This window comes from Hemitrygon akajei, chromosome 25, assembly GCF_048418815.1.
Source record: "Hemitrygon akajei chromosome 25, sHemAka1.3, whole genome shotgun sequence".
Lineage (NCBI taxonomy): Eukaryota > Metazoa > Chordata > Chondrichthyes > Myliobatiformes > Dasyatidae > Hemitrygon > Hemitrygon akajei.
Window position 1 is genome coordinate 33,535,287 of NC_133148.1, and position 13,644 is coordinate 33,548,930.

General features: G+C 47.1%; 1 protein-coding gene across 4 annotated transcripts in view; it reads right to left on the bottom strand.

The window, feature by feature from the left end:
- LOC140716503 (RAC-beta serine/threonine-protein kinase) overlaps positions 1–13,644 on the bottom strand; it is a 153,191-nt gene that overhangs the window by 30,861 nt on the left and 108,686 nt on the right. For all 4 annotated transcript variants that reach the window (XM_073029294.1, XM_073029296.1, XM_073029295.1 and 1 more), the window contains 3 exons: positions 11,256–11,409; positions 8,700–8,831; positions 5,728–5,793 (listed from right to left, as the gene is read on the bottom strand). In XM_073029294.1, the coding sequence (XP_072885395.1) occupies positions 5,728–5,793; positions 8,700–8,831; positions 11,256–11,409 (352 nt within the window). The remainder of the gene's footprint in view (positions 1–5,727; positions 5,794–8,699; positions 8,832–11,255; positions 11,410–13,644) is intronic.

Consider the following 13,644-nt stretch of genomic DNA (forward strand, 5'->3'; position numbering starts at 1 on the left):
GCTAAAATTTTAACGAATGGAACGTTATGGTGAGGTTGTATACGGCATTGGTGAGGCCGAATTTGGAGTATTGTGTGCAGTTTTGGTCACCGAATTACAGGAAGGATATTAATAAAGCTGAAAGAGTGCAGAGAAGGTTTACGAGGATGATGCCGGGACTTGAGAAACTGAGTTACAGAGAAAGGTTGAATAGATTAGGACTTTACTCCCTGGAGAGTAGAAGAATGAGGGGAGATTTGATAGAGGTATATAAAATTATGATGGGTATAGATAGAGTGAATGCAAGCAGGCTTTTTCCACTGAGGCTAGGGGAGAAAAGAACCAGAGGACATGGGTTAAGGGTGAAGGGGGAAAAGTTTAAAGGGAACATTGGGGGGGGCTTCTTCACACAGAGAGTGGTGGGAGTGTAGAATGAGCTGCCAGATGAAGTGGTAAATGCGGGCTCACTTTTAACATTTAAGAAAAACTTGGACAGATACATGGATGAGAGGTGTATGGAGGGATATGGTCCAGGTGCGGGTCAGTGGGACGAGGCAGAAAAATGGTTTGGCACAGCCAAGAAGGGCCAAAAGGCCTGTTTCTGTGCTGTAATGTTCTATGGTTCTATGAAAAGAAACAGGACACTGGTCGTACAAAATACCATAGATGTTGCGTGACCTGTTGAGTTCCTCCGACATTTTCTGTGTGCTAATTTTTATGCAGTCTTTCATTGATTCTATTGTGTATCTTGGATTTGCTGTGTATGCTCGAAAAAAAAAGAATCTCTACTTTAAACTTTGAAATAAGACCAGTTCAAAGTCCAAAGTACATTTATTATCAAAGTGTGTATACTTTATACAACCTTGAGATTTGTCTTCTCACAGGCAGCCACAAAACAAGAAATCCTAAAGAACCCACTAACGATAGACCGACATCCCACATGCAGAGAGAGCGAAAACAAACAAATTGTGCAAACAATAAAAGAAAGCAAATAGCATTTGGAGTGGAAGTGAGTCCTCAGACACGAAGCCCGGAGCAGGCCCACGGACTCTGAGGCCCAATCAGTTCGTTCAGAGAGAGTTACAGTGGTGGTGTCACATAGATTAGTGGGCAAAATTAGAGCACGTGGTATTGGGGGTAGGGTACTGACATGGATAGAAAATTGGTTGGCAGACAGGAAACAGAGTAGGGATTAATGGATCCTTTTCAGAATGGCAGGCAGTGACTAGTGGGGTACTGCAAGGCTCGGTGCTAGGACTGCAGCTAGTTAACAATATACATTAATGATTTAGATGAAGGGATTAAAAGTAACATTAGCAAATTTGCAGATGACACAAAGCTGGGTGGCAGTGTGAAATTTCAGGAGGATGTTATGAGAATGCAGGGTGACTTGGACAGGTTGGGTGAGTGGGCAGATGCATGGCAGATGCAGTTTAATGTGGATAAATGTGACGTTATCTGCTTTGGTGGCAAGAACAGGAAGGCAGATTACTATCTGAATGGTGTCAAGTTAGCAAAAGGGGAAGTACAACGAGATTTAGGTGTCCTTGTTCATCATAAGCATGCAGGCAGTGAAGAAAGCTAATGGCATGTTGGCCTTCATAACAAGGGGAGTTGAGTATAGGAGCAAAGAGATCCTTCTGCAGTTGTACAGGGCCCTGGTGAGACCACACCTGGAGTATTGTGTGCAGTTTTGGTCTCCAAATTTGAGGAAGGACATTCTTGCTATTGAGGGAGTGCAGCGTAGGTTCACGAGGTTGATTCCCGGGATGGCGGGACTGTCATATGTGAAAGATTGGAGCAACTGGGCTTGTGTACACTGGAATTTAGAAGGCTAAGAGGGGATCTGATTGAAACATGTAAGATTATTAAGGGATTGGTCACGCTAGAGGCAGGAAACATATTCCCGATGTTGGGGGAGTCCACAACCAGAGGCCACAGTTTAAGAATAAGGGGGAGGCCATTTAGAACAGAGTTGAGGAAAAACTTTTTCACCCAGAGAGTTGTGGATCTGTGGAATGCTCTGCCTCAGAAGGCAGTGGAGGCCAATTCTCTGGATGCTTTCAAGAAAAAGATAGAGCTCTTAAAGATAGCGGAGTCAAGGGATATGGGGAAAAGGCAGGAATGGGGTACTGATTGTGGATGATCAGCCATGGTCACAGTGAATGGCGGTGCTGGCTCCAAGGGCCAAACGGCCTATTCCTGCACCTATCGTCTACTGGGTCAGTTCAGGAGATCAGCTCCATGGAACAGAGCCAGCTGAAAACCAGAGTGCAACAGGGAGAACAGATACTGATCAAGTGCACATGGACAGATGCAAAGCTGCTTTCCAGTTACTTTGCCAAGTGCAAAACGATGCATCCTGAAAGAGCAGACAAGAGAAAAATCTGCAGGTGCTGGAAATCCACACGAGATGCTGGAGCAACTCAGCAGGTCAGGCACCACCCGTGGAACAGAGTAAACAGCTTTCAGACCGAAACCCTGCTTCAAAACTGCAAAGGGTGCAGGTAGATGTCAGAATGAAAAGGTAGGGGGGAGGGGAAGGAGGGTAGCTAGAAGGCGATGGTGAAGCCAAGTGGGTGGAAAGATGAAAGGGCTCGAGAGGAAGGGATCTGATAGGAGAGGAGATTGGACCGGAGGAGAAGGGGAAGGAGGAGGGAACCCAGGGGTGGGGGTTGATAGGCAGATAAGATGTAAAGAGCCAGAGTGGGGAATAGAAGGGGGAAAGGGGAGGGAATTATTTTTAAATCGGAAGGACAAATCGACATTCATGCCATTAGGTTGGAAGCCACTCGAACAGAATAGCTGAGGGAAGCCGCCTCGTGGCATAAGAGGAAACCACGGCCAACGGGACAGTCCGCTTTTGCAGCTCATCACTCCATCCGCCATATTTATTTATTTACATATACAAACGGAACAGGCCCTTCCGGCCCAGTGAGACACACCGCCTAGCCAACCAACGGTTTAATCCTAGCTTGATCGCCAGGATTGCGCTAACCACAATACCGTGGCGCTCCAAATTAAGGTCCCCCCCCCCCACAACAATTTTAATACAAAATGTTCAAAATTGTCTCAGGAATTAAAATAACTATCAAGAACCCCCACCACCCAGGCCATGCTCTCTTCTCACTGCTGCCATCAGGAAGGTGGTACAGGAGCCTTGGGACACACACCATCAGGGTCAGGAACAGTTACTACCCCACAACCATCAGGCTCTTGAACCAAAGGAAAAGCTTCACTCGCCCCATCACTGAACTGTTCCCACAACCTGTGGACTCACTTTCAATGACTCTTCATCTCATATTCTCAATATTTATTACTTATTTATTTGGGTGTCGGGGTGAAGGTACGTCTACCAAAGGAGGTGTAGGGTAGTCGTTCTCTCCGCTAGTCTACAGGTCACCCTTGGGCAAGGTGTAGCACCTGTTTAGCCCCCGATCAGGGTCACGTGAAGCCATGGGGGCAGATGGCGGATGGTCGTACGAGCAGCCTGTGCAGATTACAAGTCCTGGTTATGTGACCACTGACGCCAGGCAGACAATCTCTGAAGAGTATTGATAATGGCTGGGGGTCACCCATCTTGTAAGGACACTGCCCAGAAGGTGGCAATTGCAAACCAGTTTTGTAGAAAATTTTGCCAAGAACAATAATGGTCATCGTATTACGACACAGCACATAATGATGTCGTCTTAAGACCGGGCACATAGTAATATTTATTTATTATTGAATATTTTTTCCTTGTTCTTTTTGCATTTGCACAGCTTGTTGCTTGTTCTTTGGTACATTGCTTGTTTGTCCATCCTGTTGGATGCTGTCTTTCATTAATTCTATAGTCTTTCTTATATTTACTGAAAATGCCCTCAAGAAAATGAATTTCAGGGGTTGGGTGGCATATCAGAATCAGGTTTAAAATCACCGGCAGATATCGCGAAATTTGTAGCACACCGGTGAGCACAACGCCTTACAGTGCAGGCGGCCCGGGTTCAATTGCTGCCGCTGCTTGTACGAAGTTTGTACGTTCTCCCCGTGACCGCATGGGTTTCCCCCAGGTGCTCCGGTTTCTTCCTACAGTCCCACAGATGTACTGGTTGGTAGGTTCACTGGTCACTGGGAATTGTCCTGTGATTAGGCCAGGGTTAAATCAGGGTCTCGAAGGGCTGGAAGGGCCTGTCTCACGCTTGAACTCAGTAAATAAATAGCCAAAATATTTCCAGTAATAAATTGCTGAAGTACTAGTGCAGACAAGGAATAGGTTGATGTGTGCAACAGCTAGATACACACACACACACACACAAAAACAGCAGGGAACAGAGGGACAGGAGTCGAGGAAAGGGAATTACGATGGGAACAGACGAGCAAGAGTACAAAGCCTTCACAGGCCAGCTGGGTTGAATCGAATTTTCTGCACTGTTGATTCTTAGTAATGCGACACACTGAACTCACAACCTCCTCCTCCCTCTCCCCCCCCCCCCCCCCCCGTGCCAGTGTCATCAGCCTGGAATTCTTACTGGACCCACCCCCTACACCGCACTGTGGGAGGCCACCTGTGCAAGCTGAGGTAACATTCGATTCAAATTACTGTAACTTAATGCCGTGTTTGGGAGAACTGCGGTTTTGTTTGACGTAGCTCTGACAACCCGAGCAGCCCCACACATGGCACTGCAATCAGGGAAGCAGGGTCAAGTGAGAGCGTAGCACGTTCCTGGAAACTTGCTACGCGGAGCAGGCCGGGGGTACAGCAGTCTGCATGTGACAATCTAAAGCAAGTCAAGTTTCCAAGTGTCAGCACGTACACCGGGTTGCGGACACGCCGGCCCTATTTTCTTTGTACAGCAAGATTCCACGAAAGTAATCGGGCGTCGGGGTGAGAGCAACACTATTACAGCTCGAGGCATCGGAGTTCAGAGTTCAATCCTGGCGTCCCCATGACCCCGTGGGCTTTCTCCAGACACTTTAATTTCCTCCCACGGTTTAGAGGCTTCCCGGTCAGTAGGTTCAATTGTAAGTTTTTCCATGAATAGGTTTAGGTTAAGTCAGCGGCTGCTGGGTGGCTCGAAGGGCCCACAGGGACTGTTCCGCACAGCAACTTTAAATAAAAAATAAAATTATCAGACCAGCTTTTACGGCAGGGGTCCCAACCTGGGGTCCACAGACTCCTTGGTTAATGATAGGGGTCCACGGCATAAAAAAGACTGGGAACCCTATTTTAAGGGATTGTTAAGAGACTATTAACCAGGACAAACTTTTATTTTAATAAACAAGTGTCAAAGGAGCCACTGTAGTAGACATAGCCCAAGTTTAACACCTTGCCCAATAAAGACATCACTTCTCTCAGTACAGCAGTGGAAAACACCCCATTTGGTTTAACACTCCTTTCTGGGGCCTTCTGACTGACAAGTGCTACAGGAATTTAAACCGAGAACAGCACGGAAACACTAGACTCCTCCTCAGATCAACCGCCAGCTGACTGAGGAGCTTGAACTGGTGGGGGGGTGGGGGGCAACCCTGGGGAAACGGCTCAAAGGAAATCGCTCATTTCACCAAGTCCCCGGGGCGACTGACTGGACTTTCTACCGGCACAGAGTGAGTAACTCTTGGACCGACTTGGCTAGAATAAGCTTCAATATCCCGTCACATAGATGCTTTCACTGTAAATACCGTCCTGCGGCAAACATATTTTCATGTAAACAGAAGCCACGGAGTACAGGGTGGTAACCAAAAAAAACCAGTAGATTTCACTGCACTTACTGTTAAAAAGGGATGTCTCGTGTTCTGTAAGACTCTGCTTTCTGTAACAGTGTGGGCGACTTCATCCTGCAATTGGGAAAAAGCGGGAAAGTTTAGACAAGTTTTCATTTTACCCTCCCCACCCCCACTAAACATTCACTCCCCTAGGGGTAAGTTCAACAGACACTGATGCCCCCCAGGAGCAGGCTTTGCTGGGGACGTCATCGATACGGATTGGGTTGTGTAGCCGTCAGTGGGACACTAGTTCGATCCCGGTGTACTCTGTATGTCCTCCCCATGGAATGCATGGGTTTTCTCCGAGTGCTCCGGTTTCCTCCCACAGTCCAACGTCCATAGGTGGGTAGGTTAATTGGTCATAAACTGTCCCACCGGGACTGTCATATGTTGAAAGATTGGAGCGACGACCGGGCTTATATACTGGAATTTAGAAGGATGAGAGAGGAACTGATTGGAACAATAAGATTATTAAGGGATTGGACATGCTAGAGGCAGGAAACATGTTCCCGATGTTTGGGGAGTCCACAACCAGAGGCCACAGTTTAAGCATCAGGGGGAGGCCATTTAGAACGGAGTTGAGGAAAAACTTTTTCACCCTGAGAGTCGTGGATCTGTGAAATGCTCTGCCTCAGAAGGCAGTGGAGGCCAATTCTCTGGATGCTTTCAAGAAAGAGTTAGATAGAGCTCTTAAAGATAGCGGAGTCAAGGGATATGGGGAGAAGGCAGGAACGGGGTACTAATTGTGGATGATCAGCCATGTTCACAGTGAATGGCGGTGCTGGCTCGAAGGGCCAAATGGCCTACTCCTGCACCAACTGTCTATTAGGTTAGGGTTAAATCGGGGTTGGCGGGTGATGTGGCTCAAAGTGCCAGTAGGGCCGAATCCCGGATGTTTCCCTGAATAAAATATTTTTTTTAAACTATGACTATCAGGATTCAGCAGTCATTTTCAAAAGGATGGTGGTCAAAATGGTAGAAAGGGGGGAGGAACTAACTGGCTAGTCCGTCAGTGAGCTGAGGCTGACAAAGGCCAAACACAGGACAGCGCTGCTGGTAGCCAGCTGAAATCCGGTAGAGGAGCTGGCGCCTCACTGATTTTGTGACGTGGGTTCAATTCCGACCTGTGTGGCGTTTGCAGGTTCTCCCTGTGACTGTGAGGACTCTATACCACATCCTCAAAATACGTGGGCCATCAGGTTAATTTCCTACTAAAATGCCTTTGTGTATGGATGAGTGGTGGAAATTTTGGGGAGAGGTGTTTAATTGATGGGGATAAGATAGTACGACTGGATGGCGGACAGTCGATGTAGACAAAGGCCCCATTTCCACACTGTTGCTGTGACAGACTCTAAACGGCCTTTCACTTGAGATTACAGTCGGCCCTCCTTATCCGCGAATTCCACATGCGCAAATTCAACCAACCGCGAATCATGAAAACCCGGAAGTGCTCTTCCAGCACTTGTTGTTCAAGCATGTACAGACTTTTTTCCTTGTCATTATTCCCTAAACAATGCAGTATAACAACTATTTTACATAGCATTTACATTGTATTAGGTATTATAAGTAATCTAGAGATGATTTAAAGTATACGGGAGGATGTGCGTGGGTTATCGTGGATCAGGATCGAAGAAAATCGGAAGTTCTCTTACTAAGTAAGTCGGAACAGGTACATCCGGTATTATTAATCGTCAGTTAGTCAAACGTTTGTCTTAGTATATAGTATATATTTTACCTTTCTATGCATATAAAACACTTAAGAATGTATGTTTCAGCGCCGGGCTCGGAAACAGAAGTTCCCGAAGGTCTGGGGTTCCGCTGGGTCCGAAGATCCATCGAATTGAGACAGGTAGAATAAGGACTTGAGCATCCGCGGATTTTGGTATCTGCGAGGGGTCCCGGAGCCAATCCCTCACGGATAAGGAAGGCCGACTGTACACTTAATTTTAAAAACACTGAAGACAACAAAAGACGGCTCAACTGTCAAGAACCAGCCAGCTGGATATCGGTGACACTGTAGCATAGTGATTTGTTTAACACTACTGCAGTGCCAGCAACCCAGGTTCAATTCCCACTGGCGTCTTTAAGGAGTCTGTACGCTCTCCCGCATGGGTTTCCTCCCACACACCGAAGATGTACGAAAGGTGTGAACGTGCCATGTTTGCACCAGAAACATGTCAACACTTTGTGGGCTGCGCCCAGCACACTCCTGGATTGCTGGTCATTGACGCAAACGAAACGTGTCATATAATGTATGTTTTTATGTAAAGCGAATCCAAAACAGTTTCTTTGACCCATTCCAATGGGCTGTGATAAAGATCAAGAGGTATAGGAGCAGAAATAGGACATTTAAATCATCAAGTCTGCTCCACTATTCAATCGTGGATAATTGCTCTATTAACCACATTCCCCTTGCCTTCTTCCAGCATCTCTCATCTAACTAGGACAACTTAAAGACCAGGCAGTGACTGGTGGGAGTGTGGAGAGAATCAGACACACCATGAGACTGTATAGACATGGATCCAAGCGGAGTTAGGGGAATGGGTGGGGGGGGGGGGGGGGTGTGATGATAGGAGGGGGAAGGAATGAGGAACATGAGCAGGTTAAGTTGTTAGCACAGCGCCTTACTGTACGGGCGACCCATGTTCAATTCCCGCCACTGTCTGAAAAAAGTTTGTTCGTTCTCCCCGTGACCGTGTGAGTTTCCTCCCACAGTCTGAAGATGAACCGGATGGTCGGTTAAATGGTCACTGTAAATTGTCCCGTGATTAGGTTAGGATTAAACTGTGAGACTGGCGGCATAGTTTGGAGGGAAAGAAGGGTCTATTCCGCGCAGGACCTCAATAAATAAATAGGTTAAGTGCCAGGCTATGAACACAGATGTACTGTGCTGTGGAGAGAGCAAACGAGGGACCGATGGAATCTACCCCTTAAAGCTTTCTTCACTAAATGCATCTGAAAAGGAAATGAATACTTACTTTAGCAATAATTACTTCTTTCCGTAGAATCTTCATGGCATAATAACGCCCCGTGGCCTTTTCTTTAACCAGAATAACTTTGCCAAAGGTGCCCTTCCCCAGCAGCTTTAAGTAGTCAAAATCATTCATGGTCTGAAATCAGAGGAGCACAGCAAAGTGTCAGTGGGTCACTGGATCGAACACAAAGGGCCGTGAAGTTAAATGCTGCTGCTACACTTCGAGAGTGGAATCACACTGTTTCGCCTCCAGTGAAACCAGAAGATGTGTACCAAGCTATAGAGCGCAAGTGTAGACAGGGTGAGGTAGGCACTCCCAATGGACCTCCGCACCATCTACCACTAGAGGTGTTCCTGGGGGCCGAACATATTAATTCCCATTCCCTTTCTGATGTGTCAATGTGTCAATGTGTCCGATGCCAAGATGAGGCCATCCTCAGGGTGGAGGAGCAACATCTTGTATTCTGTCTGGGTACCCTCCAACTTGATGGCATGAGTATCAATTTCACCTTCTGGCAAACAAAAATACCCCTTCCTCCTTCCTCTATTCCCCACTGAACTTTTACTTCCTCTAAGCTGCCCACTACCTTCCCCGGGTCCCCTCCCCCTTCCCTTTCTCATGTTGGCCACTCTCCTCTCCTATCAGATTGCTTCTTCTCCAGCCCTTGACCTTTCCCACACAGCTGGCTTCACCAATCACCTTCTAGCTAGCCTCTTTCTCCTTCCCCCACCCAATTCAGGCATCTCGCCCCTTCCCTCTCAGTCCCGATGAAGGGTCTCGTCCTGAAGCATCGACTGTTTACTCTTTTCCATAGATACTGCCCGGCCTGCTGAGCTCCTGCGGCATTTAGTGTGTGTTCCTTATGGACATTGCTCCATTCAGTTCTGGCCCATTTCTGAAACATACCGTTAGCATCAGCTTTACCCAAGGTACGTGTGGAAGACTTTCACTGGAAATCCAGATAGTAAAACAGTGCAGATGCTAATCTGACCACATTGGGCAACATGCCTCTCAAAGTCCAACCCTATTCCCCCGTTGTGAGAAGTGGAAATGGGTAAGGCCGGCCAGCAGGGCTTTGGTGAAGCTGTATAGGCCAATCCCCTGTAGAGTGGGTGCAGTGGATTGCAGAAACATTGATAAACTCCAACCGTACCATCGACTTTGGATGATGGAGAAAGGAGGTCACCAATGGCCTATGTTTCACTAGGAGCCAATGGCCGAGGAAGCAGGAGGATTGGACAACATTCAAAAAGGTGGAGGAACTCAGCAGGTCAAGAAGAGAATTGGACAGTCGACATTTTGGGTCAAGGGCCTTGATCTAGACTGAAAGGTAAAGAGGTGGGTGTGGCATGGTAGCACAGTGGTTAGCGTGATGCCCTCCCGCATTCCTAGGACGTATGGGAAGGGTCAAGCTGCGGGAATGCTGTGCTGGCACTGGAAGCGTGGCAACATCTGCCGGCTGCCCCCAGCACATCCTTGGACTGTGCTGGTCATCGATACAAACGACAGATTTCACCGTATGCTTCGACAAATAAATCAAAAAGGTGGCAGATGATAGGAGGGGTGTGAAATATCAGAAGCTGGAGGTGATAAGAGCCAAGGCACTAATGATGGTGGAATCTGATAGGTGCAACATGGAATTCAGGGTGGAGAACCTGTGGGACGAGTGCGTGGGTGATGGGTAGATAGTGAGGATGGGGGAAGGGAGAGAGACTGGTTATGGGGACCAGGAGGAGAAGAGGGAAGCGACTGGGGGTGAAGCAATCACCAGACTACCCAGGGGTGGCAAAGTGGTTAGCACAACGCCTTACAGAACCGGCGGCCCAGGTACTGTGAGGAGTTTGTGCGTTCTCCCCCGGCCACGTGGGTTTCCTCCAGGTGCTCCAGTCTCCTCACGCAGTCCAAAGATGTACCGGTTGGTAGGTGAATTGATCATTGTAAATTGTCCCGTGATTAGGACAGGATTAAATCAGAGGTTGCTGGGTAGCAGGCTTGAAAGGCCTGAAGGGCCTATTCTGCACTGTATCTCGATAAACAAATAAAATGTAATTAAATAAAATATGAGCTGGTGCTGTAGTTTGTGGTTATCCCCGACTTGGTAGCGGAGGCAGCCGAGGACAGGCCTGTGGGAATGGGAAGAGAATGGATTACAGAATGCTGGAGAAACTCCATAGGTCAGGCAGAATCCAGGGAAATGAACAAGCAGTCGACGTTTCAGGCCGAGACCCTTCATCAGGACTGGAAAGGAAAGGGGGAAGATGCCAGAATAAAAATGGAAGCTACTACAGATCGCAACAAGGTGGTTGAGATAGCAACAGGGGACTGAGCAAATGCACTTGAAGCATTTGAAGCGGGTCACCAGTTTGTATCTGCTCTCACCATTGCAGGTGAGGCCATTACATGATAACACCGAGGTGTAAGTGAAAGGTGACCGCACCTGGAGGGGTGGTGTACCATGTTGGGGTTTATCTCCCTATGAAATGCCCTTAGCTCTGTAGCACAGAGAAAACAAGACAACTTCATTCCATCATAAATGTACTTAGTTGAATTCACACTCACCACTTTATTCCTGGACTTCAGCATCGAGACCTCCATATCTTCCATTCCCGAGCTGTCACTGGGTGAGCCGCATTTAACGTCCATGGCATCATCTCCCGGTTCCTGGTGCTTTAAGCTGTTGGCAACAGTCTGAATGGCTCTTATCCACTCCTCACTGGAGAAAAAGGGCGTGAACAGTCAGTGAGCGCTACCACACTGCAGCCAGCAGGCACGTGAGGCCTCCACACACAAATCAACCCGCCCACTGAATTATCATTCCTCACAGGACAAACATTTGGTATTTGGTACAACTGGTAGTGTGGAAGAATTTTTTTTTAAAAGGGCTGCTCTGATGTACACAATCTTTATTCATCTGAATCCTCTTAGTAAAACTAATTAAACACTGCAAATCAGATAAGCCTCTGTGTCTCTCAGTGAGGGTGGGAGGGGGGAGAGTCTGCCAATTCTCGAGCCAGGTGAGCTTGAGTAAGCGTCGCTTCAGACTGTAACATCTGCTGGTCTCCCTTTCCCTGTGTAAAGGGTGACACCTATCTGAGTCATTTTTGTTGCAGATCACGGGCTCTCACGGGCTTGCTTGGTGGGCGCTGATGCTTCCTGCTGGGACAAAACAGGGGGAGGGGGAGAGCGAGGGTTGATGCTTTGCTGCTGCTTGTGTGTGGGGGGCGGTAAGGCGGCTTTCGGTTTCTAACATTTTTCTCTCATTCATTCTTTTGGGTTTTCTTCTGTTCCGTGCATATCTGTGAAGAGTAAGAATTTCAGCTTGTACACTGGATACATTCTCGGATATCAAATGAAACCATTGGACCATCTGCATTTTCAATGTTTTGGTTTCCTTATGATTGCACAGTTAGGTGCATCCGAGTCGTTCAAAAAAGAAAACAGTAAAAATTAAAACTTCCACAAAACTGTGTGTGTGTGTGTATGTGTGCGCGTGCATGCATATATACACACACATATATAAACACACACACACACACACACATTACATATAGACCCCAAGTCCATGAATGTTCCAGCAGTCTACAGTTGAACACAATAGTCTTCTGCCAAGCAAACACTGGAGGACTCGAGGACAACTGTGCACAGGTTCAATGGAAGACCTTGTGCTCTGGCAGCCAAATTCTGGATTCAGTTACGAACTTACAGATAAATAATTCACAGTGAGCCTGGAATTAAGCCAGATAGAAAGGGGTCCTTCTTCCTGCAAGATTCAGTGACACTTGCACACCAGATCTGTGGGCTGAGGTACCTTGTGCAATCATCGTGCCAGAGGCAGGTGGGAGGGCAATTTGTGAGGTGATTGTGTCAGGGGTATGTCATGTACCTCTCACTAGGTCTCATAACAAAGAACCAAAATACACAGTGGATCTGGTCAAAGCCATGATTATTACTTGCAAGGAGAAGCACCTCCATTCCTCCATTTTACTGCCAATACTACTTATTGGCAGTAAAAGGCCAATCAGTATATCAACCTTCCTTTATGTATCCAGAGATACCGGCCACGTGATAGACGCACTGCCACCTGGCCGGTTGGAGGACACACCACACGCCAATCAACATTTGGTCCCTCCCAACTAATCAATGCACACCTAAATTATTGGTCACCTTAATTGGATTATCTCGCCCAGCCTCATGCTTTAAAAGGTGAGCCTTGGCCTTGGCTAGCCCTCTCTTACAGACCACCTCATTGGAGGTAAGTGCATTGATTTATGTTTGGGAAGGTCTATCGTTTGTCCTGGTAAGGGAGCCGCAGCTATCCAAGGTCAAGGGGGATAGCTGTTGTAGTGCTTTTCCCTTGTTCTTTGTTTGTGTAACCGTACCCTGTCCCCACACCGCTTCCTGTGTATTGTAGTTGCTTGTGTTGACCCGACTTCCCCTTGTAAATAAATTCCTTATTATTAAAACTGTGTGTGTCCAGGCCTCTACTACTGAGACTCAAAGAACCAGTTATTTTCCATCACAACACCTTAGTTACACAATGAACAAGGATCAGAACATTACAGGCCTTCTGCCATGTACACACTTAGCTCATGGTAAAGCACTCTGTGATTGTACAGGTTCCATTTTATCACATTACAAGATTAAATAAAATAAGAATATCAAAGTTCCGAATATTTTCCACAGCACCCATTGGTCAAGTGTGCTTCAGTCAGTTTAATTTTTCGCCCAGGTTAGGGTTTGTACAGCCGTAGGCATGAGACACTGAAAGCAGCATCCCCATCAGGACTTCAGAAAGTTTACTCTCAATTCTAACTTTAAACCCTAGGACTGAATATGTTAAACTGAGGAAAGCAAACCAGATTAGAGTTCTGAAATCAGTTTAACTTTTGCAAGGACGGAGAGGAACCGGAGCTCTGCGATCCAGGCTGCGTTGTTCTACAAAAGTTTC